Here is a 24131-nt window from a genome sequence, read left to right on the forward strand (position 1 = left end):
TTAAGATAAAACATATTTGTCTGCATCTATTACGCATCAGTGTTTTTACAAGTGCACTTGTAATTTTGCACTTTTTATTTTTCGATAAAGAATACAAAATTAAAAAATGTTTTTAAAACAACAACAACTGATAAATATTAGCCAGTTTGTTTCCAAAGTACCGTATTTTTTGCCCTATAGGACGCACTTTTTCCCCTCCAAAAATGAAGGGGAAATCTGGGTGCGTCCTATGGGGCGAATGCAGGCTTTCGCTGAAGCTTGGAGAGCGAGAGGGGTCTGTGCGCACTGACCCCTCTTGCTCTCCAGGCTTCAGGAAGACATCCGCAGCCTAGGCAGCCCTGCGCAAGGTTCCGCAGGGCTGTCTAGGCTGCGGATAGCAGCCTGCTTCCCGGAGCGCCGGGTGCGCTGAAAGCAGAGCGTGCGGGGCAGACATCCACAGCGTGGGGAGCCCTGCAGGAGTTCCCTGCAGGGCTCCCCAGAGTGCGGATAGCAGCCTGCCACCCGGTGCGCGAGGCGCAGGGCGCCCCGCGTGCTGGGCAGACATTGGCCAGCCCCACAAGCTTGGGGGACAGCAGGGAGGCGCAGCGCTGCCATCCCGCTGTTCCTCAACCTGTTTCGGTTTCCCCGACCTGGTTTTTTTTGGGGGGGAAATAAAGGGAATTTTTTCCCCTTTATTTCCCCCCCAAAAAACTAGGTGCATCCTATGGGACGGAGCGTCCTATGGGACGAAAAATACGGTATGTGTTTCACCTCCTTCCTTTCTTTAACTGGACCATCTCAGTAAATGTTGGCAGGAGTTTTCCATGTTTTACTCAGCAAATTCCTCAGTAGATAATACAGCTGGAGTGCGCCATTTAGAGGCAGTTAGAATATTTGCTTCAAGGTCACAACATAAGCTAGCTACTCTTTCATAGTCTTTGACTTCCTAGTTATCCTTATAAACAATTTAAGGCAGCTTATTATAAACATAATGTAGTATCTCTCCACCCCCTTTCTAATGTTGTTTATTGATGAGAATGAATAAAATGGGATTATTCTTGATTAACTGGATGTTAGAATGGTGCTGAAATTTAGGGAAGTGACCTGACTGGGGCAACAGTTTGTTGGAGAATGGCTGTATGAATCCTTAATTTTGAACTGCAAATGTGGAAAATAAAGTACAGATGGGTTAAAAAGAAAAAAGAAAAGAATATTTGCTGTCATGGTTGGGTTCCAGGCTGGTGTCTGACATTATTTCCTTGATGAGCTAACTAGACATGCAATAATGATCCATTGAGTGGCGCGTTCACGCCCTCCCCCAGTGGAAATAATGACACTTGACACAATTATTAAGGTTAATCGGCTAAATAAGGCCACAACTTTATTGGCTACAGGTGATGAGTGGTATTGGCTTAGGCATTGGTCCTAACCAACTATATCTGACTTCAGCCCGTCCGCTTGAAGTCCGGGAAGGGTTAACCACCAGTAGGGGGAGTCCTGCTGATGCACATCAACTAGGAACTCCCCTGGGGTCACCGACAGGGGGCATTCCTTAGGCCCTCACCTCCCTAGGCTTCGGACAGGGCCAAGCCCCCTGGAATCCTTTACCGGACTACCCTTCAATATGCGGGGCAGGTGATGGCACTACCTCCCCTCTTCCATCTACAGAACAATACCAATGCCAATACCAAGAAAGTTGTGACAATTTGCTAGGAAAACCAAGTGGCTGGTGCCAATTTGCCAAGTGGAAAAATTCCTTCCAGGCCCCTCAACGGCAACGAACCAAGGTCCATAGCAAGGTCAAGGAACGAAAACCTTATAGGGTGGGAAAAACTGGAACAGCTGGCAGGCGGCAAAGAGGGAGATCCCCGGCTGCATCCTGCCTTAAATAGGGCAGGCCATGACCCCAGAGCCAGCCGATGACGTGGCCAGAAATCCCCCCAATCGCGCGGGGGCTGGGAAGCCCGCAACCCCACCTCCTCTGTAGGGCGGAAGTGGCTTTAGTAATACCTTCCCTTTAACGCTGATTCAAGGAGGGATGACTGTGCTCTCTGAAAATCTTTCCCCAGGTTTTTTTTAGGGCAGCACAGCTGTGCTGGCTGAGGCTGATAGGAACTGTAGCCCAAAACATCTGGAAAGCAACCAGGCTGGCAGACGCTGCTTTAGAGATGCTACCAGTAGTCACCTTTTCCCACAAACTCCTCCCTTCTCTCCCTTCCTTGCAGGAATCATTGAAATCCCCGTTACTAGGCACGGCCCTGACCTCTCGACCCCCACGTCCGTATGGTGCGCCACTCGTACATCGGATCCGCCATCGGCAACTCCGGGTGTCGACTACATACCCAGCTCCAAGAAAGTGGAATTTCGCCCAGGAAGAACTGAAGAGGTATCACTACATTTTTTGCTATTACCAAGCAATTAGTACCTGGGACCAAACTAAGCATTGTTTCATAAGGAGCATTCAAACGCATTTCTGTCATGCATCTTGTGTGTTTTAGTCTGTACAGAAATGGTGCAGATCAAACAAAGAACCAAACTAGACGTTAAATCAGGAAAAAATGGTAATTAGGGATGGATGGCACTGTCAGTTTTGGTTTCTCTGACTTTCTCGTTTTTTCCAGCCTGAAGTTCAGATCATCACATTTTTGCATCAGTTTGTGATTTAAAAAGAAAAATGTCTTTACAAAAATTTGTCAGCATTTTAGTGAGCATTCCTAGCAATATACATGTGATTTATTTATTTATCTTTGCTCAACATGCACATTTTTACAAGTAATGTCCCCTAATACAATACATTTATTTTCACTAATATATACATTTTAATGCCCATGTTCTCCTAACATTTCTGCAGACATTTTTTGGTTGGATAACTGCGTAACAAAATTCAGAGAAATTCAGATTTTGAAGGATAGCTGCGGTTTGGTTTGCATAGTGTTTTGCAAGATGGGAACGAAACCATTTTTAATTGTACCTAGAAAGCACAGTACCAAACTAGAGACATTGGTGGGTGGTTATGATGAGCCTAAATCCACACTAAAACTTGCCACCGCCACTCAGAACTCCTTCCCTGGGGGCTGCCACTTTTTGCACCCAGATACATCTGGAGGAACAAGGCTGTGTGGTCATTTGTCATTGTTTTTGGTAAGGGGAAATGGTGACCGCCAGCCAGCAGTTATTGGAAGGAACTTCAGAAAGTGAGGGTGAGTTCCCTCCCCTAGCAAAAAATACTGTGTCTGAGCCCCTGGCTGACCTTCCCCAAATTCTTCCTGAAAGTTGTCATCTGGTTCCTATTACATAATCCAGAAAACAATCTGTGCCCCAGGTATCAGATGTTCTGGGAAAGACATGCACAGAACTTTGCTCAGGTAAACCTAACAGTCCGGATGTTTTTGGCTGTTTCTTCGTGCATCTGAGATAAGCAGCGATGCACAGATGAAAGCAGGTGCCATTTGTGAATCTAGAAGAGCCCAACACCATTGACTCCTCTCATATCCTCTGGCATTCCTTCTCACACATACCTGTTTGCAGAGCCTGATTTAGGTTTGATGAGGCCCTAAGCTACTGAAGGTAATGGGGCCCTTTATATGTCCAGCTGTCCTTTGTCAACAACAAATTGTCGCTGTTTTTTGTGTTGAATATATGCTATATGGTAATTTATGGACCTAAGAGGTATCTAAAGCCATTTGCACATAACAAAATATGTATTTTATCAAAGTAATTGTTGAACTGAAATACAATTAAGAAGTATATTAATAGTGAAATACAATTAAGAAGAATTATGTATACTTTTCCTGCCAACCTAGCAGTTCGAAAGCATGTCAAAGTGCAAGTAGATAAATAGGTAGGAAGGTAAACGGCTGTGCTGCTCTGGTTCACCAGAAGCAGTTTAGTCATGCTGGCCACATAACACGGAAGCTGTACGCTGTACACTGGAAGCTGTACCTCGGCCAGTAAAGCGAGATGAGCGCCGCAACCCCAGAGTCGTCCGCGACTGGACCTAACGGTCAGGGGTCCCTTTACCTTTACCTTTATATATACTTTATCTTACATTTTGGAAATGTACATCCAGGTTTGTTTCCTTTAAATTCCCCCCCCCCCCCACCAAGAGAGTGGGGCCCTAAGCTATAGCTTGTTTAGCTTATACGTAAATCTGACACTGCTTGTTTGGTCGGTTTTATATATTAAGAAAGTAGGCCTTTTTATTTCTCTCATCTCCTCTAGTACTGCACCTTGACAATTCTGGATGATGCACAGTACCCAGTCATCGAAGGGGTGGAGACGTTTGTCGTCTACTTGAGCTCGCCACAAGGAGCAGAGCTGGCCAGGCCTTTTCAAGCAATGGTGGCCATTAATGACACCTTCCAGGATGGTAAGAGGGTCAACAATATTTTAGGTTGGCTAGGGTTCATAGAATCATAGAATTGTAGAGTTTGAAGGGACTACAAGGGTCATCTGTTTCAACCCCCTGCAATGCAGGAATCTTTTGCCCAATGTAGGGCTCGAACCCACAGTCCTGAGATTAAGAGTTTCATGCTCTACCGACTAAGCTATGTAACTGAGCTTCAGTAAGACAACTTTCTTGGCAAGCTTAGGGCTGAAGGGCATTTTAAAATGTGTACATGCACAGCAGCTCCCTGCCCATGATCTGTTGGAATACACCACATGCAGAATTTATTTGTTTATTGTCTGCAACTGGGAGTGAAGAAGTCCATCGGAATGGCTTCTGAAACTGATGGAATATGCTGAAATGGCAAAATTAATTGCCAAATTAAGAGGACATAATGACAAAGTGTTTAAAGAGGAATGGAGATCCCAGATGGATTACCTAATCAAATTAACTCCAATATATGATGTCGCGGGCAGGATTTGAAATATAAGCAGTGGATTACTAAAGATTTAACGGTCGCAGGGTTTAGATAATAAACGTGTGTGTTCTAAAACAGCTAATAAAAAGCAAAAAACGAACATCAGGAAAGAAGCGGTTGGAAATCAAGAAGAAGCTTTGTACGTTTAAAAAAAATGTATACGATGATAATATTGTTAGAGGCTAAATAAAAATTATATATATGGAGTGAAGGCAATTCCAGTACTCAATTTTGAGCACTGGAATTGCCCTTAATGTGGTTCCATAACTCCCAGCAAGATTTTCAAGGCAGTATACAGCAGTCCAGCTTACACTGAGCAACAACTTGCTCATGTTTTTGAGCAGTGGATAGTCAATTTATGGAATTCACCGTCGTGGGATGTGGGGATGGCTGCCAATAGCTGACATGGTTTTAAAAGGGGATAAAGATGAATGCAGGGAGGATCAGAATATCAGTGGCTATTGGTCATGCTGGCTATACATTCCTTCCAGGTTCACAGGCATTCAGACCTGGATGCCAGTTCACACCTGAATGCCAGTTGCTGAGGTACATGATGAGGAGAGAGGGTGATTGTTCTCCTGCCCTGCTTCTGGGCTTCCCAGAGGTATCTGGGAAACAGGATGACGGACTAGATAGGCTGTTGGTCTGATCCAGTGGTCAGCCTGAGCAGCCACCTTTTAGGTTCTCAGATTGCCTCATCTTGCCGGGCCTCAAATCTGTACCACATTCTCCAGTCATGGGGAGATGAAGCACTGCAAAGTAGCATTCATAAGGTCAGCTGTTCCCTCTTAGGGACATGGGTGGCACTGTGGTCTAAACCACTGAGCCTCTTGGTTTAGACCACAGCGCCACCCACGTCCCTAAGAGGGAACAGCTGACCTTGTGAATGCCAATCAGAAGGTCGGTGGTTCGAATCCTTGCGACAGAGTGAGCTCCCATTGCTCTGTCCCAGCTCCTGCCAACCTAATAATAAGAATAAATTTTATGTTTATCCTGCCCTCCCCAGCCGAAGCCGGGCTCAGGGCGGCTAACAACAGCTCTGTCTTGCAGGCCCTGCAGAAAGATGTCAAGTCCCGCAGGGCCCTAGTCTCTTGTGGCAGAGCGTTCCACCAGATTGGAGCCACAGCCGAAAGAGCCCTGGAGGCAAACCTAGCAGTTTGAAAGCACACCAGTGCAAGTAGATAAATAGGTACCGCTGTGGCAGGAAGGTAAATGGCTTTTCCATGCACTCTGGTTTCCGTCATGGTGTTCTGTTGCGCCAGAAGCGGTTTAGTCATGCTGGCCACGTGACCCGGAAAGCTGTCTGTGGACAAACGCCGGCTCCCTCGGCCTGAATGAGCGCCACAACCCTATAGTCGCCTTTGACTGGACTTCACCATCCAGGGGTCCTTTACCCTTTTACCTTTTACCTGTTCACTCTTGTCTACAACCTACCATGGTGGCAGAAGGCCTGGACCCCACTGTCCCCTGTTCAAGGCACCAAAAACCCCTGTGACCTGGTAATTAAAACAGGAGTCATACATTCCTGAGCTTGCAGCTTCTGAGAAATTATGCCCTCGTTTTTCAGCATACTGTAGGCCCGCAGAAGTTTGAGTGATTCCTCTTCTTCCCTCCGCAGTGCCGAACATGAAATTTAGTAAAGAATTGTACCCTGTGAAAGAGAAGGAGGGCATCCTCCACATTCCCATCATCCGCACCGGAGACTTAAGCTATGAGTCGTCTGTCAGGTGCTACACCCAGGGCCAGACAGCGAAAGCCATGGAGGACTTTGAGGAAAGGAGAAACACGGAGGAATCGCGTGTCACTTTTCTGAAAGGGGAGAAGGTGAGTCTATGTACCGTATTTTTCGCCCTATAGGACGCACTTTTTCCCCTCCAAAAATGAAGGGGAAATCTGGGTGCGTCCTATGGGGCAAATGCAGGCTTTCGCTGAAGCTTGGAGAGCGAGAGGGGTCTGTGCGCACCGACCCCTCTTGCTCTCCAGGCTTCAGGAAGACATCTGCAGCCAAGGCAGCCCTGCGGGAGGTTCCTCAGGGCTGTCTAGGCTGCGGAAAGCAGCCTGCTTCCCGGAGCGCCGGGCGCGCTGAAAGCAGAGCGCCCGGCGCTTCAGGAATGCATCCGCAGCCTAGGCAACCCTGCGGGAGGTCCCGCAGGGCTGTCTAGGCTGCGGATAGCAGCTTGCTTCACGGAGCGCCAGGCGCGCTGAAAGCAGAGCGCCCGGCGCTTCGGGAACACATCCGTAGCCTAGGCAACCCTGCGGGAGGTCCCGCAGGGCTGTCTAGGCTGCGGATAGCAGCCTGCCGCCCGGTGTGAGGGGCGCCCTGAAGCAGAGCGCCCCTCACGCCGGGCAGACATCCGCAGCGTGGGGAGCCCTGCAGGAGTTCCCCGCAGGGCTCCCCACGCTGCGGATAGCAGCCTGCTGCCCGGCGTGACGGACGCCCTGAAGCAGAGCGCCCCTCGCGCCGGGCAGACATCCGCAGCGTGGGGATAGCAGCCTGCCACCCGGCGTGACGGACGCCCTGAAGCAGAGCGCCCCGCGCGCCGGGCAGACATCGGCCAGCCCCACAAGCTTGGGGGACAGCAGGGAGGCCCAGCGCCGCCATCCCGCTGTTCCTCAACCTGTTTCGGTTTCCCCGACCTGGTTTTGGGGGGGAAATAAAGGGAATTTTTCCCCTTTATTTCCCCCCCAAAAAACTAGGTGCGTCCTATGGGACGAAAAATACGGTAGCTCACAATGAAACAACAGCCAATGAATTGGTGGTCACATCCGATTTGTGAAACTCCCTGCCTAGGAATGCCCATCTTTACCATTCCCTTTCACTGCACTGCAAAGTGCTTTCTTTTTACAGACAGACATTTATTTACTTCGGTTATTTATATACCCAGTGGTTTTTCCTTAAAAAAAAAAAATGTTTAGGGGTACTCTCGAGAAAATCACCATTTTATAGTTCAAATCGGGGAAAATAAATACAGTAAATTGACAAAAGTACAAAGAACATGCATTACCTCATATTACACAGCTGACAGATCACAGTAACTTCCACATTGGCATGAGGTTGTGTGCACTAACGTCTTCCTGATTCCACACATCCACATTCCACACTGCTTCACACATTAAACGCTCACTTCTGTCTAAGATTCAGGAAACACCGGGAAAGGAAATGAAGTCGCCATTGGGGGTAGCAACGGAACTGACGGTTCACAGTGCTATTCAATGGAGCTGACGATTCACTGTGCTAGAGAAGAAACAATTTTTATTTTTTTAAAAGTTTCTTCTCCCGTTAGATTCACAAAATGTTTAGAGGTATGCGTACCCCTGCATCCCCCCCCCCCGAAAAATGCACTGTATATACCACTTCATAAAGGGACGCGGGTGGCACTGTGGTCTAAACCACTGAGCCTAGGGCTTGCCGATCGGAAGGTTTGAATCCCCACAACAGGGTGAGTTCCCGTTGCTCAGTCCCAGCTCCTGCCAACCTAGCAGTTCAAAAGCATACCAGTGCAAGTAGATAAATAGGTACTGCTGTGGCAGGAAGGGAAACGGCGTTTCCGTGCGCTGCTCTGGTTTCTCCAGAAGCTGCTTAGTCATGCTGTCCACATGACCCAGAAAAACTATCTGCGGACAAACCCTGGCTCCCTCGGCCAGTAAAGCGAAATGAGCGCCGCAACCCCAGAGTTGCTCATGACTGGACCTAATGGTCAGGGGTCCCTTTACTTTTACCTTTATACCACTTCATATTTTAAAGCAGTCTCCAAATGGTTTGCAGCATGCGAAAACCTGGCCTGCCTAACAATCAATGCTAGCATGCTGGGCATATTAGCTATTTTATCTGCTATCCCAGTCAGTAGCGTAGCGTGGGTTGTCAGCACCCGGGGCAAGGCAAATAATTTGCGCCCCCTAACCCTAACCCCCAGATGTTGCGCCCGGTGCGGCCAGCCCCCCCTGCACCCCCACACTACGCCACTGATCCCAGTCTTCCTTTTTCCAGATAGTCCTACTTATTACTGATTTCTTGTATTTTTTTATTATTGTGCTGGGAGCTGCTATGAACGTTTTGCAGGAGAGGCAGCGTATTTGTGTTTTTAATAAACAGGTTAGCCGGGTTACCTACCTCCTCGTCCTTAACCGTTGGCATCCTTGGCTCTAGGTAAAGAACTGCACTATCTTTATTAATGACGACTCTGCCTTTGAACCGGAGGAGAAGTTCCAGATATACCTGAGCAACCCTCTTGGAAACCACTGGAGTGGGGCTACAGTTGGCAAGAATAATATGGCCTCCATTATTATCTCCAATGATGAAGATGGTAAGAGGAGCTGGCCTGCATGCGCCAGCCTTTACGTGTTTTCGGACCCACTGGACCAGTGGACCTCTGGCCTTGTCCCCGAATTGTGCTTGGGGAACCTTGAAGCTCCTCTCTCCCTAGTTGGTTTGAGCCTTGCCACATTGCTGGAGCCTCGGGGCATCTGTGCTAATTTCCTGCTTTCCTCCTGCTGCCGAGTTTGCACCGTCAGCCTGCTAGAACAAAACTCTGCTTCTTCACCTACAAGAAAGTGCCTGTATCACTGTTCTTGGGCAGGAGCCAGGGCACAGAGGTTAAAAGATCATATTTAAGTGCCTAACAATCAATTGACTTAAAAATAACTTGCAAACATTTACAAATAACGATTGGCCTTTAAATGCAATTTGTAGAACAAGTGGCTCACAAGAGTTGATAAGTAGTAACGTTTAACTGCAATTCATAAGAAATCTTACCTGCAGTTAACTTCTTATGTATTTATTTACAGCCTGAGTGCACTTTAAAAAAACCATATAACCCATCCCTTTCCCAGATATTTATAATTCCTTTTTTATCTACTAGGTCACCACGTTCCTCTTGTGCATAACTTCTGAGTATTTATCTCTGCTTTTCAACAGCGTTCTCAACTTAATTGGGCTTATCTGCTCCCAGAGTTTCCTAACTAAGTCATATTTAGTTAGTTTATGGGAGTTTCCCCATAATTTAACATGTAGAAACCTGGCCACGGTTAATATATATACAGCACATGGCTCCAATATTCTGGTTACATAGTTCCAGCAGACACATGTATAGTTTTAATTGTATAAACCTAACTCAAAGTGTTCTTCACATCTGGAGACACAAAGAAGCAGCTTCTATTTTTCTTCTGTTTCTCTAGCTCCCACCATCGAGTTTGAGGAAGCTGCTTACCAAGTCCGTGAACCTCCTGGGCCTGAAGGGGTTGCTTTCTTGAATGTCAAGGTGCTACGGAGAGGGGACCAAAACAGGACCTCCAAAGTTCGCTGCAGCACCCGGGACGGCTCTGCTCAGTCTGGGATTGATTACTACCCAAAGAGTCGAGTCCTCAAGTTCAGTCCTGGTAAAGCACAGAAAGTCCTCAAGTTCTGCAATAATGGACATTGTTTGGAGGCAAAAAATAAGCTTGCTTATGTCTTTTCTTTGAAGGCCATTGTGGGTGGGGCGGTCCGGAAAGGCTAATATCCGAAAGACATGGAACAAAATTGCTGGCATCTGTCTGTCTCAAGAGACAATGGAGTGCGCCTCCAGGGGTGAAGTCAACCCACTGGAGATTCACAGCGCCTGCTGTGGCTGCAGAGACCGCTAACTCGTAACTTCTGCCTCCCACATTGTTTTGCTGCAGTAGCACCTCTGAAGTGAAGTGGCTTCCCTGGGGTGCAAGCCTGGGCCATTTGTACGGAGATCCTGAGCTGCCCAGACAACAAGACCCTCCTCTCAGCCTTGTTGTTGTGGTCCAAAGGAAAGCAGAGCAGTATGTTTGGCACCAGCTTGGTTGCAAGAGTTGCTGGAAGGAGACGTGCAGGACTCTCCTTCCTTAAAGCCCTTCCGTTCCCTTAACTCTGCCCAGTCTGCTTCCTTCATCCCAGTGCTGCCCAGCTCCCAAGCCCCTGCAGAACACATGGGATATATTCCTGCTGAAATTAAAGGCCCATTCATTTCACTTGAGTAACAATGTGCTCAAAGCTGTCCTCTTGAAGTCAGCGGGACCTAAGATTGCTTTCAATGGTGGCTGGGTTGTCCCCGTGGTTGTCTGTTCCTGGGGTCCATGTTTTTTGCTTATCCCCACAACCTTCCTTTGCTCCCCAGTTTACAGTTCACTTGGCTCCCTTGTTTTCAGCCTCCCTTCCTCCCAAGGCCCCTTCTGCTCCCATTCGTGGCCCAGTTCACCATCTGATGTGAGGCTTTTCTCTCAGAACAGGTTTCCCCAGCCCTTTTCCAATGCGTCAATCCACAGCAACTCTTAAAGGCCTTACAGAAAATCTTGCAAGGCCAAGAGTTCTGTGCTTATCGTAAAGAATCAATGCAGACGTGCCCTCCAGCAATAATATGGGAGGTATATTTTGGATCACAGATTTTTATTAAAGTCGGACAGGCGCCATTAATCCTCACATGACATCTGTTAGTAAATCTGCCAAGCAATCCATCAGATGGCATGCTGTATTTTGTAGTTTTTAGTTTTCTAAAGGCTCCCGGGCCACATCATTAGAGCCAAAGGGGTTACGATAAAACCTGGTGTGTGTGTGTGTGTGTGTGTGTGTGTGTGTGTGTGTTGTTAATCACAATGATTTAGTGGATCTGACCTCAGCATTGCTTTATGGAAGCATTTAAAAGTCTCGTCAGATGACAAGCTAGTTTGACTCAACCCTCTCTCTCGTGTTTGTTTGTGCAGGAGTGGACCACATCGTATTTAAGGTAGAGATCATGTCCAATGAAGACAGGGAGTGGCACGAGTCCTTTTCCCTGGTGTTAGGGCCAGATGACCCTGTTGAAGCTGTCCTGGGGGAGATCACCACTACAATCGTCACCATTCTGGACCAGGAAGCAGCTGGGAGCCTCATTTTGCCAGCTCCTCCTATTGTAAGTGGCTTTAACCTGCGGATCCCTGAGTTATTTGGGATTAGCCATTAGCTGCAGTTGCAAGGTCCCTTCCCTGGAGTCCCAAGCCTTGTATTGTGTCCCTGCAGGTGGTTACGCTGTCCGAGTATGATCACGTAGAAGAAGAAGCCAAAGAAGGAGCTAAGAAGTCTCCCTCTCCGGGCTACCCGTTGGTCTGTGTGACGCCTTGCGACCCTCACTTCCCCAAGTACTCGGTGATGAAAGAGCGCTGCGGTGATGCCGGGATAAACCAGTCCTCCATACAGTTCAGTTGGGAAGTGGCTACGCCCACGGACGGGAATGGAGCCAGATCTCCCTTTGAAACGATTACAGACAACACTCCCTTCACCAGTGTCAATCACATGGTATGTGCAGAGGCTGTCAAGGGGGCTTCGCAGCCAAAGGAATGCAAGCGGCAAATAGTTAACTCTTCATTTTCAAAGATAACGCAGTCGATTCTATAGCTCTGGATACCTACGCATGTCAATCTAGCATCTAGGCAGCTATTCTCAAGTCTGTGCTCTATGGGAGCAGTTGCACCAGCAGGGGACTATTCATTCTCCACCAATTTATGTACTTTCCCTCAATGGGATGCATGCACACAGCTAGAGACTATGCCTGCATGGAAGCTTCCTCTGCTCCTCCCTTTTCAGTCCACTCCTGGTTCTGTGAAACAGTGGAACAGGTGAATGTGGGGAAGCACCTGGCCCTTCACTTGCCTGACCTGTCTCTTCCTCTTCTGGTACAGTTCCCCACAAATCACTGGCCCTCGCTGCCAAGTTGGCAAAAGGTTGCCTTTGACGAGCAAGAGCTTTTCTCCCTTGCTGCCTTTGATCTTTCTAACTGGAGAGGCTGGTGATCAGAGCAGAGAGTGTCATAGCTGGCTTCCTGATCTTTCTCTGCTTTGTTTCCATCTCCTTATACTTCTGTATTACTGTTTTAATATGTGCGTGGCATAGTTAAGCCTCTTTAAATGTGGATGGACAGAAAAGTAATAATGTTCTATTAATATATTGAAGAATTTTAAAATATATACAGTGGTACCTCAGGTTACATACGCTTCAGGTTACATACGCTTCAGGTTATAGACTCCGCTAACCCTGAAATATTACCTCTGGCTAAGAACTTTGCTTCAGGATGAGAACAGAATTCGGGCTCCAGTGGCGCGGCAGCAGCAGGAAGCCCCATTAGCTAAAGTGGTGCTTCAGGTTAAGAACAGTTTCAGGTTAAGTACGGACCTCCGGAATGAATTAAGTACTTAACCTTAGGTACCACTGTATAAGGCTATCAGTTGTTTAGGCTGAGAATCACCTCTCCTTCCTTCCTCCTTCCTTCCTTCCTTCCTTCCTTCCTTCCTTCCTCTCTCTTTTTCTCTCCTTCCTTCCCAGGTGCTGGACAGCATTTACTTCAGCCGGCGATTCCACATTCGCTGTGTGGCCAAAGCCGTGGACAAGGTTGGTCACGCCGGCACCCCACTGAGAAGCAACATAGTTACAATTGGGACAGACAGCGCCATCTGCCACACACCAATAGTGGCTGGAACAGCCCGGGGGTTTCAAGCACAGTCCTTCGTTGCCACTTTGAAGTATCTGGATGTTAAGCACAAGGAACACCCCAACAGGTAGAGGACTTCCAAAAACTTTCAGGGAAATGGTAGAGAATTTGAATTTAATAGATATTTGGAGAAACAAACATTTATTAGAGAGTTCACTTTTTATTCAAATGCTTATAAAAGCACTGCAATTATAGATGCAATTTGTCTATCCAAAGAATTAGAGTTAAAGGTGAGGAAAATAGAAATATGGCCAAGAACAATATCAGATCATAATCCATTAATTTTAGAAATGCAAAATGAGAAACAAACCACTTTCAGATGAAGATTAAATGAAGATCTATTAGAGGACCATTTTTTTTATTTAAAAAAGTGGGGAAAGTATTAGGGGATTATTTTGAGCTAAATTTGAACAAGGGAACAAATGTACAGATAGTATGGGATGCTAATTTTAGAAATGTTCCCAAATGATTCTCAGAAAAAAAGAAAGATAAAGGATGATATCCAACATTAGTCATACTTGGAGCAGAACTATTAAAATCTTCAGCCCCTTGATTTGAGGAGGTCTGTTCTGAAATGACTCGGTTCTTTCTCTGACCCAAAACTTTTCTTTTTGACCCAAAGAGAGAAAGGAATGAAAGGCAATTATGGTCCCTGCTTTCTTTATTTGGAACTTTTACTGCATTTTTTTTAAATGAAGGGAAGATCAAAAGATGAAACAGACATATATTGCTACTTGGGGTGGTGTTGGGAGAGTTAACACATTTGCAATCCATTTCCAGGGGTCTACATTGAAAAAATTCCCAAACACTTCAACATTCGGGTATTGCTAATGAAAGAATTTGTGGCTGAAAATAGAAAATGGACCAAAAGCTTTTGCTAATAAAGTATCAGTGAAAATATTTCTTAAACCAGCTTGGTGAATTTGTTTTTGAAAGCATCAGCAAGCTGGGGGCAGGAAATTGGGAGCTGTTTAGATTTCAGCCCCTCATGCATTGCTATATTAGGAATGAGTCTCGGATTCAAATAGCTCCTCCACACCTCGACATCCCACTGTTAACTGAATGTAGGTCCTCTCTTACATTTGGCAGTGAACCAGAAGGCTGAACAATGTTGATTGCATGTGCAGGTCTGAAGTGTGTGCAATTCTGGATGCTGGCCACTAATTTTATGGCTACAACCCTCTGCCCATTTACCTGGGATAAGACACATCAAGCTTGGTGGGACTTGCCTCTGAGTAGACATGTGTGAAATGATAAACTTGGAAAGTTGCCTTATGCCAAGACAGGCCATTGGTCCATCCAGCAAAGTTTTTTCTACTCTGCTAGGCAGCTGCTTTAAAAAGTAAAGACATCACCTTTCTGACAAAGGTCCGTATAGTTAAAGCTATGGTTTTCCCAGTTGTGATGTATGGAAGTGAGAGCTGGACCATAAAGAAGGCTGATCGCCGAAGAATTGATGCTTTTGAATTATGGTGCTGGAGGAGACTCTTGAGAGTCCCATGGACAGCAAGAAGATCAAACCTCTCCATTCTGAAGGAAATCAGCCCTGAGTGCTCCCTGGAAGGACAGATCCTGAAGCTGAGGCTCCAATACTTTGGCCACCTCATGAGAAGAGAAGACTCCCTGGGAAAGACCCTGATGTTGGGAAAGATGGAGGGCACAAGGAGAAGGGGACGACAGACGATGAGATGGTTGGACAGTGTTCTCGAAGCTACGAACATGAGTTTGACCAAACTACGGGAGGCAGTGGAAGACAGGAGTGCCTGGCGTGCTCTGGTCCATGGGGTCACGAAGAGTCGGACACGACTAAGCAACTAAACAACAACAAAGGCGGCTGCTCCCCCGGGTTTCAGGAATGAAACATTCCCAGTCCTTCCAGGGATTAAAACAGGGTCCTGTGCTGCAAGGCAGTGCAATTTGCATTTTGTTATGTTCATGCAATACGTGTGTCTTTTACCCAGTGCATCCTCTCTCCTCTCCCCACTTCAACTCCTGCCGCTTTGTGGTTTTCCAGAATCCATATCTCAGTGCAGATTCCACACCAGGACGGGATGCTCCCTCTCATCTCCACAATGCCTCTGCACAACTTGCACTTCCTCCTGTCGGAGTCCATCTACAGGCACCAGCATGTCTGTTCTAACCTGGTCAGCATCCAAGATCTTAAGGGCATCTCAGGTAATCAATTACGGGCCGCTGCCACTTAATGTGCGCATTCGTGAAGCAGCAGTTTCTTGCTGGTCCTTGATGGCTGGGTCCTTGATGGTCCTTGATGGCAGGGGTCCCTGTAGAGAGGCCCAGAAGACCACCTCCAGGTGGGCATAGATCAATGGGCATAGGGGGCTTGGCCTGTGATGTTTCTTGAGCCCTACGTCTCCAGACCCCGTGGCATTTGCACAAAGATGCAGGCAGAGAAAAAGGCAATCGTCCTCGTCTGCCCTCATTCTTGAAAAGGGTTGCAGGTCAGCTTCTTGCATGATGCTGGATGCTGAAACAAACGTTCTGTGTGTTCAATGAGCAGTTTGACCCTGATGCTGTAAATAGCAGATATTATCTGCCTATTTATGCACGAAATGTTTTTTGGTACAGGAGAAAGGAAATAAAAGGTAGGTAAAATAAAAGGAGAATTCCCCGGGTGCCTAGATTAGGGCAAGTACTCTTTGGTGAGAGAGCCCCAGCAGAGATTGGAAGAAGAAAAAACTTGCAGGAAAGTGGAAATATAGGCTGTTGGACCTTTAAATTATCCCCTTCTGAGTTTCTTCCAAAGCTTCCCACTTCCCTTAGCATAGAAAGAGACCACATGTTTGGTAAACTGAAAATAGTTTACTTAAATCTTCACATGTTAGATTCATGTGCTTTTCCATACAGCAGCAAGAAAAGTCAGGCAGCAAAACTGAGAGGTTAGCTCCCCAAAGCTAAGTGTTTCTAAATTATAGGTATAGAAGCACAAAAGTGGCTTCTTAAAGCCATGCAGTCTAAGCTTGAAGCATCCACCTTAGACGTCCTTAATGGAGAGGTCCACATGGTGGAATAAAGGTGGTAACTGGGAGAACAAAGAGTTTGATAGATCTTCCTTCCAAGGTTAGGGGGTGTGGCCTAGCTAAGCCTGGCAGGACAGCTTACTCTCTGGTCTTAACCCCTTCATGCATTAATTTGAGTTAAGCATGTTGGCTGGATATATCACACATGAAATATATTTCACAGCAGATCTGATGTATAACCAAAGCGTAACATAGTGAAACCTTGATGTATCCCTTGATTTCCATCCCAGAAGCTGGATTCTTAGATGAAGTGACCTACAATAGCATCGTTCTGGGACCTGGGTACGATCGACCGTACCAGTTTGACCCCAGTGTGAGAGAGCCAAAGACCATCCAGTTGTACAAGCACCTGAACCTGAAGAGCTGCATCTGGACTTTTGACGCGTACTATGACATGACAGAATTAATTGACGTCTGCGGAGGATCGGTCACTGCCGACTTCCAGGTAATGCTGTCCAGCTGGGGGCCAGTCAGGAAAATCTCCTATTGGGTTTCTTGTGAATGCTGGGGTCCCCAGTATGAATACTGGGGACATCAGAACACCTTCTCCCCCCCCACACACACTTGGGGGCCTGTTAAGACCCTCTGACCCTCCCAAATTTTAATTTTAATTTTTAAATTTAATTTTAAAAATATTTTATGGGGGGAATACATGAACAAAGACATACAGATACCACAAATACACATAGAAACACACATGCTATACAGTGGTACCTCGGGTTACATACACTTCAGGTTACATACGCTTCAGGTTACACACTCCGCTAACCCAGAAATAGTGTTTCAGGTTAAGAACTTTGCTTCAGGATAAGAACAGAAATCGTGCTCCGGTGGCGCAGCAGCAGCAGGAGGCCCCATTAGCTAAAGTGGTGCTTCAGGTTTAGAACAGTTTCAGGTTAAGAACGGACCTCCAGAACGAATAAAGTACTTAACCCGAGGTACCACTGTATATACAAACTAAAACAAGACACCTTACCCCCCCCCATGACCTCCCTCCACCACGGCTCGACTTCCTTAATTTTTAATTTAATTATTTCATTGCATTTCTATAAACCTTCGTCTTCATCTTTTATAACCATTTCTGGTTTTATTTTCACCTTTACATACTTACATACTTAATCTATACTTGCTAGCTGTATATTTATATTCACACATCCCCTTTACACGTTTATGCATAGTAACATATTCTTTTTAGAGCAGCATTTTTCCATGTATTCTTCGAAGCATTTCCATTCTGATTTTAAATTTTGATTTGTTTGAGAGCTTATAATTGCTGTTAATTTTGCCAACTCTGTGTATTCATTTGGCTTATAGATCCATTCTTCTTTGGATAAGTTCAGAGAAGTTTTTAATGACTGATGTTTTAATGTATTCTTAATCTTCGTTGGAAGCCACTCAGAGTGGCCAGGGAAACCCAGCCAGATGGGTGGGGTACAAATAAATTATTATTATTATTATTATTATTATTATTATTATTATTATTATTTAGAGGGTACTGTCTTGGCTTTCTATTTGCTGGCTAGAACTATTCTGGCGGCTACTGTATGATTCCTGTGGACACCAGGGCACCCCCCTCCCCAACTTGAGGACCTGTTAAGACCCTCTGCCGCTCCCAAATTTTAATTTTTTAATGAGTTTCCGGAAGGCTTTTCACTCCCTCCTTTTTTAGGCATCTGCCTGCTTTTTTATCTGTTTGGTTTGGGGGAAGTAGTGTAGATATTTTGCCAGTTTCGGGGCAAGGGTGTCGGTTCGGAATATCATCAGTTTATCATCGTCATAAACTTTATTGCACTAGCCAAAGGCCATGGCATCATTCACAATGGGAACAAAAAGAAAAGCAACAATAAGCATAAAAACCATAAAAACATCAGGCACTGCAGATACAATAAACCACGTTCACTTCTCCTAAAAATTATTTGTTGCATACGATAGAATAGCAAGGGGTTCTCAGTTAGAATGTGCCAGCTTAAATGTCCAAATCACCTTTGCAATTGACCGCTATTTTATTTAGTTCTTTTCTCCTGATCTTTTTAGCTGCCGACGCATATAGTGCTACTTTACAAGTTACGAAGTCATCAGTAAATATCATCGGTTGTTCTTCTGTGAAACTGGCATTCTGTGGTACCAACGAGAGTCCCTTCGATTTGTAAATGTGCCGCTGGACCCTACTAAAGAGGCAGGGGTGATGACCTGGATCTAGTTCATGAGCCAGATCCAGAACAGGCCTACTCTTTTGACAACTCAGTGGGGCTGCCCCCCCTGGAAGTTACTAGAAATCTTTAGAAGAAGAATCAGGAGCTGCTCCATCCTTTGCAGTCCTGGCTTGTATTCAAGTCCTGGCCGCTGAATGCAAACTCTGCTTTTGCTGGAGGTTGGTTCCACTAAGGAGCATAATAATAATAATAATAATAATAATAATAATAATAATAATAATAATTTATTTATATCCCGCCCATCTGGCTGGGCTTCCCCAGCCACTCTGGGTGGCTTCCAACAAAATATTAAAATACAGTAATGCATCAAACATTAAAAGCTTCCCTAAACAGGGCTGCCTTCAGTTGTCTTCTAAAAGTCTGGTAGTTGTTGTTCTCTTTGACATCTGATGGGAGGGCGTTCCACAAGGCGGATGCCACTACCAAGAAGGTCCTCTGCCTGGTTCCCTGTAACTTGGCTTCTTGCAGTGAGGGAACCGCCAGAAGGCCCTTGGCAATGGACCTCAGTGTCCAGGCTGAACGATGGGGGTGGAGATGCTCCTTCAGATATACTGGACTGAGGCCGTTTAGGGCTTTAAAGGTCAGCACCAACACTTTGAATTGTGCTTGGAAATGTACTGGCTCAGGAACCCCCCAGGTAGAAGCAATCTCAACTGGTTTCCAACTAGTGACATTTTCTTGAGGGTCAGAGGGGCTCCCCTGATTAGTGTGGGACGGGGCTTTGGAATTCAAGTAGTTGCAGGATGCATGCTTATTTATTAGCTATTTATTTTCCTGCATTTATATCCCACCTTTCTCCTGTCGTGGCATCCAAGTGGCATGCCTGTGGCTTCCATGAGGTCTCCCATCCAGACGCTGACCAGAGCCAGCCCTGCTTAGCTTCAGCAAGGTGGTTGCATCATACACCTTCAGACTATACCCCGGGATCATTTGTTTCCATTTCAGGATCTGTAGAGAGCATGAAAAGAGAGGCTATGGGCTCCACCATGGCCTTAAATTAGGAGACTTTCAGCGATACTGGAGAAGAATGAAACCATAGTTACTTTGTGATGCTAATAGCTGCAGAAACCTATTCACCTGTCACCTCAATTATAGAAATCGTTATGAGATGAAGATAAAAAGGGCACCTGGGTGTCTGGCCATGCTTGCTTTATTAATCAGCAGTAAAATAAGTGGATTTTCAGATTTCTTTTATGGCTTTTCCGTAAAGGAGGAGGTGGCTTGATGCTGTCATATGCGCAGGAATTGTACTAAAATGGATAATCACACTTGCCTTTGAATGTTAGTTTCTGCCCAAAGTGTTGTGTAGACAGAACAGGGTCCTTGCTGCTTTCTTTCTCTTTCCAAAAGATCTTCGAATGCCAGATTAAATCTGTTTTTAATCATGTTTATGTGACTTTTATTGTAGTCCTTTACTTTGGTTTTAAATTGCTTTGGGACTCTGGTTTGTTTTGTTTTTTTAGTGGCGAGTGATTTATAAATTGCATAAACCTAAATCATGAGAACCAAGGATCGCAGAGCTCTGGAGCAGTAAGACAGAGGTCAAACGCTTACCTTTACCTTCAGTTTGTGTGGCCTTGGGGCTCTGCTACCTAACAGTATCCAAAGGTAGCAACCTGGTTTGACGATGAAGTCAAGGAACACTGTTTTTTCAAGACTTATCAATCATAATTAATAGTAAATGTGGTGAATTAGTAATACCAGTGTGGCATAGAAGTTACAGCAGGGGGACTATGACACTCCCTCTCTCTCTCTCTCTCTCTCTCCACACACACACACACACATATACATTGTTATACACACACACACACACACACACACACACATTGGTGTTGTTGTTTAGTCGTTCAGTCGTGTCCGACTCTTCGTGACCCCATGGACCAGAGCACGCCAGGCACTCCTGTCTTCCACTGCCTCCCGCAGTTTGGTCAGACTCATGTTTGTAACTTCGAGAACACTGTCCAACCATCTCGTCCTCTGTCGTCCCCTTCTCCTTGTGCCCTCCATCTTTCCATATACAGTGGTGCCTCGCAAGACGAAATTAATTCGTTCCGCAAGTTTTTTCTTCTTGCGAGTTTTTCGTCTTGCGAAGCACGGTTTCCCATAGGAATGCATTGAAAATCAATTAATGCGTTCCTAGGGAAACCGCCTTCAGACCAGGTCCGGGGACAGTCTGTCCCCAGACCTTTTCTGAAGGCTGGCGGGGGAAGAAGGAGTTCCCCGCAGGGCTCTCCAAGCTGCGGATAGCAGCCTGCTGCCCCGCACGAGGGGCGCTCTTAAGCAGAGCGCCTCTCGCGCGGGGCAGACATTCGCAGCTTGGGGAGCCCTGCAGGACTTCCCCGCAGGGCTCTCCAAGCTGCGGATAGCAGCCTGCTGCCCCGCACGAGGGGCGCTGTTAAGCAGAGCGCCTCTCGCGCGGGGCAGACATTCGCAGCTTGGGGAGCCCTGCAGGACTTCCCCGCAGGGCTCTCCAAGCTGCGGATAGCAGCCTGCTGCCCCGCACGAGGGGCGCTGTTAAGCAGAGCGCCTCTCGCGCGGGGCAGACATTCGCAGCTTGGGGAGCCCTGCAGGACTTCCCCGCAGGGCTCTCCAAGCTGCGGATAGCAGCCTGCTGCCCCGCACGAGGGGCGCTGTTAAGCAGAGCGCCTCTCGCGCGGGGCAGACATTCGCAGCTTGGGGAGCCCTGCAGGACTTCCCCGCAGGGCTCTCCAAGCTGCGAATAGCAGCCTGCTGCCCCGCACGAGGGGCGCTGTTAAGCAGAGCGCCTCTCGCGCGGGGCAGACATTCGCAGCTTGGGGAGCCCTGCAGGACTTCCCCGCAGGGCTCTCCAAGCTGCGGATAGCAGCCTGCTGCCCCGCACGAGGGGCGCTGTTAAGCAGAGCGCCTCTCGCGCGGGGCAGACATTCGCAGCTTGGGGAGCCCTGCAGGACTTCCCCGCAGGGCTCTCCAAGCTGCGGATAGCAGCCTGCTGCCCCGCACGAGGGGCGCTGTTAAGCAGAGCGCCTCTCGCGCGGGGCAGACATTCGCAGCTTGGGGAGCCCTGCAGGACTTCCCCGCAGGGCTCTCCAAGCTGCGGGTAGCAGCCTGCTGCCCCGCACGAGGGGCGCTCTTTAGCAGAGCGCCCCTCGCGCGGGGCAGACATTCGCAGCTTGGGGAGCCCTGCAGGACTTCCCCGCAGGGCTCTCCAAGCTGCGGATAGCAGCCTGCTGCCCCGCACGAGGGGCGCTGTTAAGCAGAGCGCCTCTCGCGCGGGGCAGACATTCGCAGCTTGGGGAGCCCTGCAGGACTTCCCCGCAGGGCTCTCCAAGCTGCGGATAGCAGCCTGCTGCCCCGCACGAGGGGCGCTCTTTAGCAGAGCGCCTCTCGCGCGGGGCAGACATTCGCAGCTTGGGGAGCCCTGCAGGACTTCCCCGCAGGGCTCTCCAAGCTGCGGATAGCAGCCTGCTGCCCCGCACGAGGGGCGCTGTTAAGCAGAGCGCCTCTCGCGCGGGGCAGACATTCGCAGCTTGGGGAGCCCTGCAGGACTTCCCCGCAGGGCTCTCCAAGCTGCGGATAGCAGCCTGCTGCCCCGCACGAGGGGCGCTCTTTAGCAGAGCGCCCCTCGCGCGGGGCAGACATTCGCAGCTTGGGGAGCCCTGCAGGACTTCCCCGCAGGGCTCTCCAAGCTGCGGATAGCAGCCTGCTGCCCCGCACGAGGGGCGCTGTTAAGCAGAGCGCCTCTCGCGCGGGGCAGACATTCACAGCTTGGGGAGCCCTGCAGGACTTCCCCGCAGGGCTCTCCAAGCTGCGGATAGCAGCCTGCTGCCCCGCACGAGGGGCGCTGTTAAGCAGAGCGCCTCTCGCGCGGGGCAGACATTCGCAGCTTGGGGAGCCCTGCAGGACTTCCCCGCAGGGCTCTGCAAGCTGCGGATAGGCGCAGCAGGCTGCTATCCGCAGCTTGGAGAGCCCTGCGGGGAAGTCCTGCAGGGCTCCCCAAGCTGCGAATGTCTGCCCCGCGCGAGGGGCACTCTGCTAAAGAGCGCCCCTCGTGCGGGGCAGCAGGCTGCTATCCGCAGCTTGGAGAGCCCTGCGGGGAAGTCCTGCAGGGCTCCCCAAGCTGCGAATGTCTGCCCCGCGCGAGAGGCGCTCTGCTTAACAGCGCCCCTCGTGCGGGGCAGCAGGCTGCTATCCGCAGCTTGGAGAGCCCTGCGGGGAAGTCCTGCAGGGCTCCCCAAGCTGCGAATGTCTGCCCCGCGCGAGAGGCGCTCTGCTTAACAGCGCCCCTCGTGCGGGGCAGCAGGCTGCTATCCGCAGCTTGGAGAGCCCTGCGGGGAAGTCCTGCAGGGCTCCCCAAGCTGTGAATGTCTGCCCCGCGCGAGAGGCGCTCTGCTTAAGAGCGCCCCTCGTGCGGGGCAGCAGGCTGCTATCCGCAGCTTGGAGAGCCGCTGCGCGCCTTCTCCTCTGTTCCCGGACCTCCCACCACAAGCCTTCAGGACAGGTCTGGGAACAGAGGAGAAGGTGCGCTGCGTTTCCCCGCTGTCCCAGGAGATTTCCCTATGGGCTTTCGTCTTGCGAAGCAAGCCCATAGGGAAATTCGTCTTGCGAAGCCTCTAAAAATTGGAAAACCCTTTCGTCTTGCGGGTTTTTCGTTTAGCGAGGCATTCGTCTTGCGGGGTACCACTGTATATATATATATATATATATATATATATATATATATATATATATATATATATATATATATGTTTTGGTGTCTTCGGGTGTCTTCCCGTGTAAGAGTTGGGGTGTCTAGGCGACGTTTCGACGAGGTCTCACTCGTCATCTTCAGGCTGGTGCTTTCGGCTTCTTGTTACTGGAACAGAGCAGGATCTCAGTGTTTGAGTTCCTATAAATACTGTTGAGGGGGTGTGGTGTATAGCCTCCGACGTTCTGGGCAGAGAGGAAGTTCCCAGGTTAGTGTGACTTTTCTTCTTTTGTTCCTTAATTACTTGAGGGATATCTTGAGTGATTTCTTGAGTGATATTCTGAGTACCACTTAGGAGGGTCATTAAGACAGCCATCTTCTCAGAAAAACTCTTCACAAGCTCAAGAGGTCAAGACACGAAAGCTTTAGCAACTAATCCACACTTAATGACCCTCCTAAGTGGTACTCAGAATATCACTCAAGAAATCACTCAAGATATCCCTCAAGTAATTAAGGAACAAAAGAAGAAAAGTCACACTAACCTGGGAACTTCCTCTCTGCCCAGAACGTCGGAGGCTATACACCACACCCCCTCAACAGTATTTATAGGAACTCAAACACTGAGATCCTGCTCTGTTCCAGTAACAAGAAGCCGAAAGCACCAGCCTGAAGATGACGAGTGAGACCTCGTCGAAACGTCGCCTAGACACCCCAACTCTTACACGGGAAGACACCCGAAGACACCAAAACCTGCATTCCTGTACCCGTGAAAATCTACGAAAGCATATATATATATATATATATATATATATATATATATACACACACACACACATATATATATACACACACACACACACACACATATATACATATACATTTTATATATATATATATATATATATATA

The 24131-nt window shown here is 47.9% G+C and overlaps 1 protein-coding gene across 2 annotated transcripts in view; it reads left to right on the forward strand.

The window, feature by feature from the left end:
* The window catches only part of FRAS1 (Fraser extracellular matrix complex subunit 1), a 388317-nt gene that overhangs the window by 345940 nt on the left and 18246 nt on the right, over positions 1-24131 (forward strand). For both annotated transcript variants that reach the window (XM_083520384.1, XM_083520385.1), the window contains exons 56-65: positions 2205-2365; positions 4201-4348; positions 6463-6668; positions 8992-9148; positions 10020-10220; positions 11550-11737; positions 11845-12120; positions 13144-13376; positions 15324-15484; positions 16578-16792. In XM_083520384.1, coding sequence (XP_083376510.1) covers positions 2205-2365; positions 4201-4348; positions 6463-6668; positions 8992-9148; positions 10020-10220; positions 11550-11737; positions 11845-12120; positions 13144-13376; positions 15324-15484; positions 16578-16792 — 1946 coding nt within the window. The remainder of the gene's footprint in view (positions 1-2204; positions 2366-4200; positions 4349-6462; positions 6669-8991; positions 9149-10019; positions 10221-11549; positions 11738-11844; positions 12121-13143; positions 13377-15323; positions 15485-16577; positions 16793-24131) is intronic.

This window comes from Podarcis liolepis, assembly GCF_965112155.1.
Source record: "Podarcis liolepis genome assembly, chromosome: 9".
Lineage (NCBI taxonomy): Eukaryota > Metazoa > Chordata > Lepidosauria > Squamata > Lacertidae > Podarcis > Podarcis liolepis.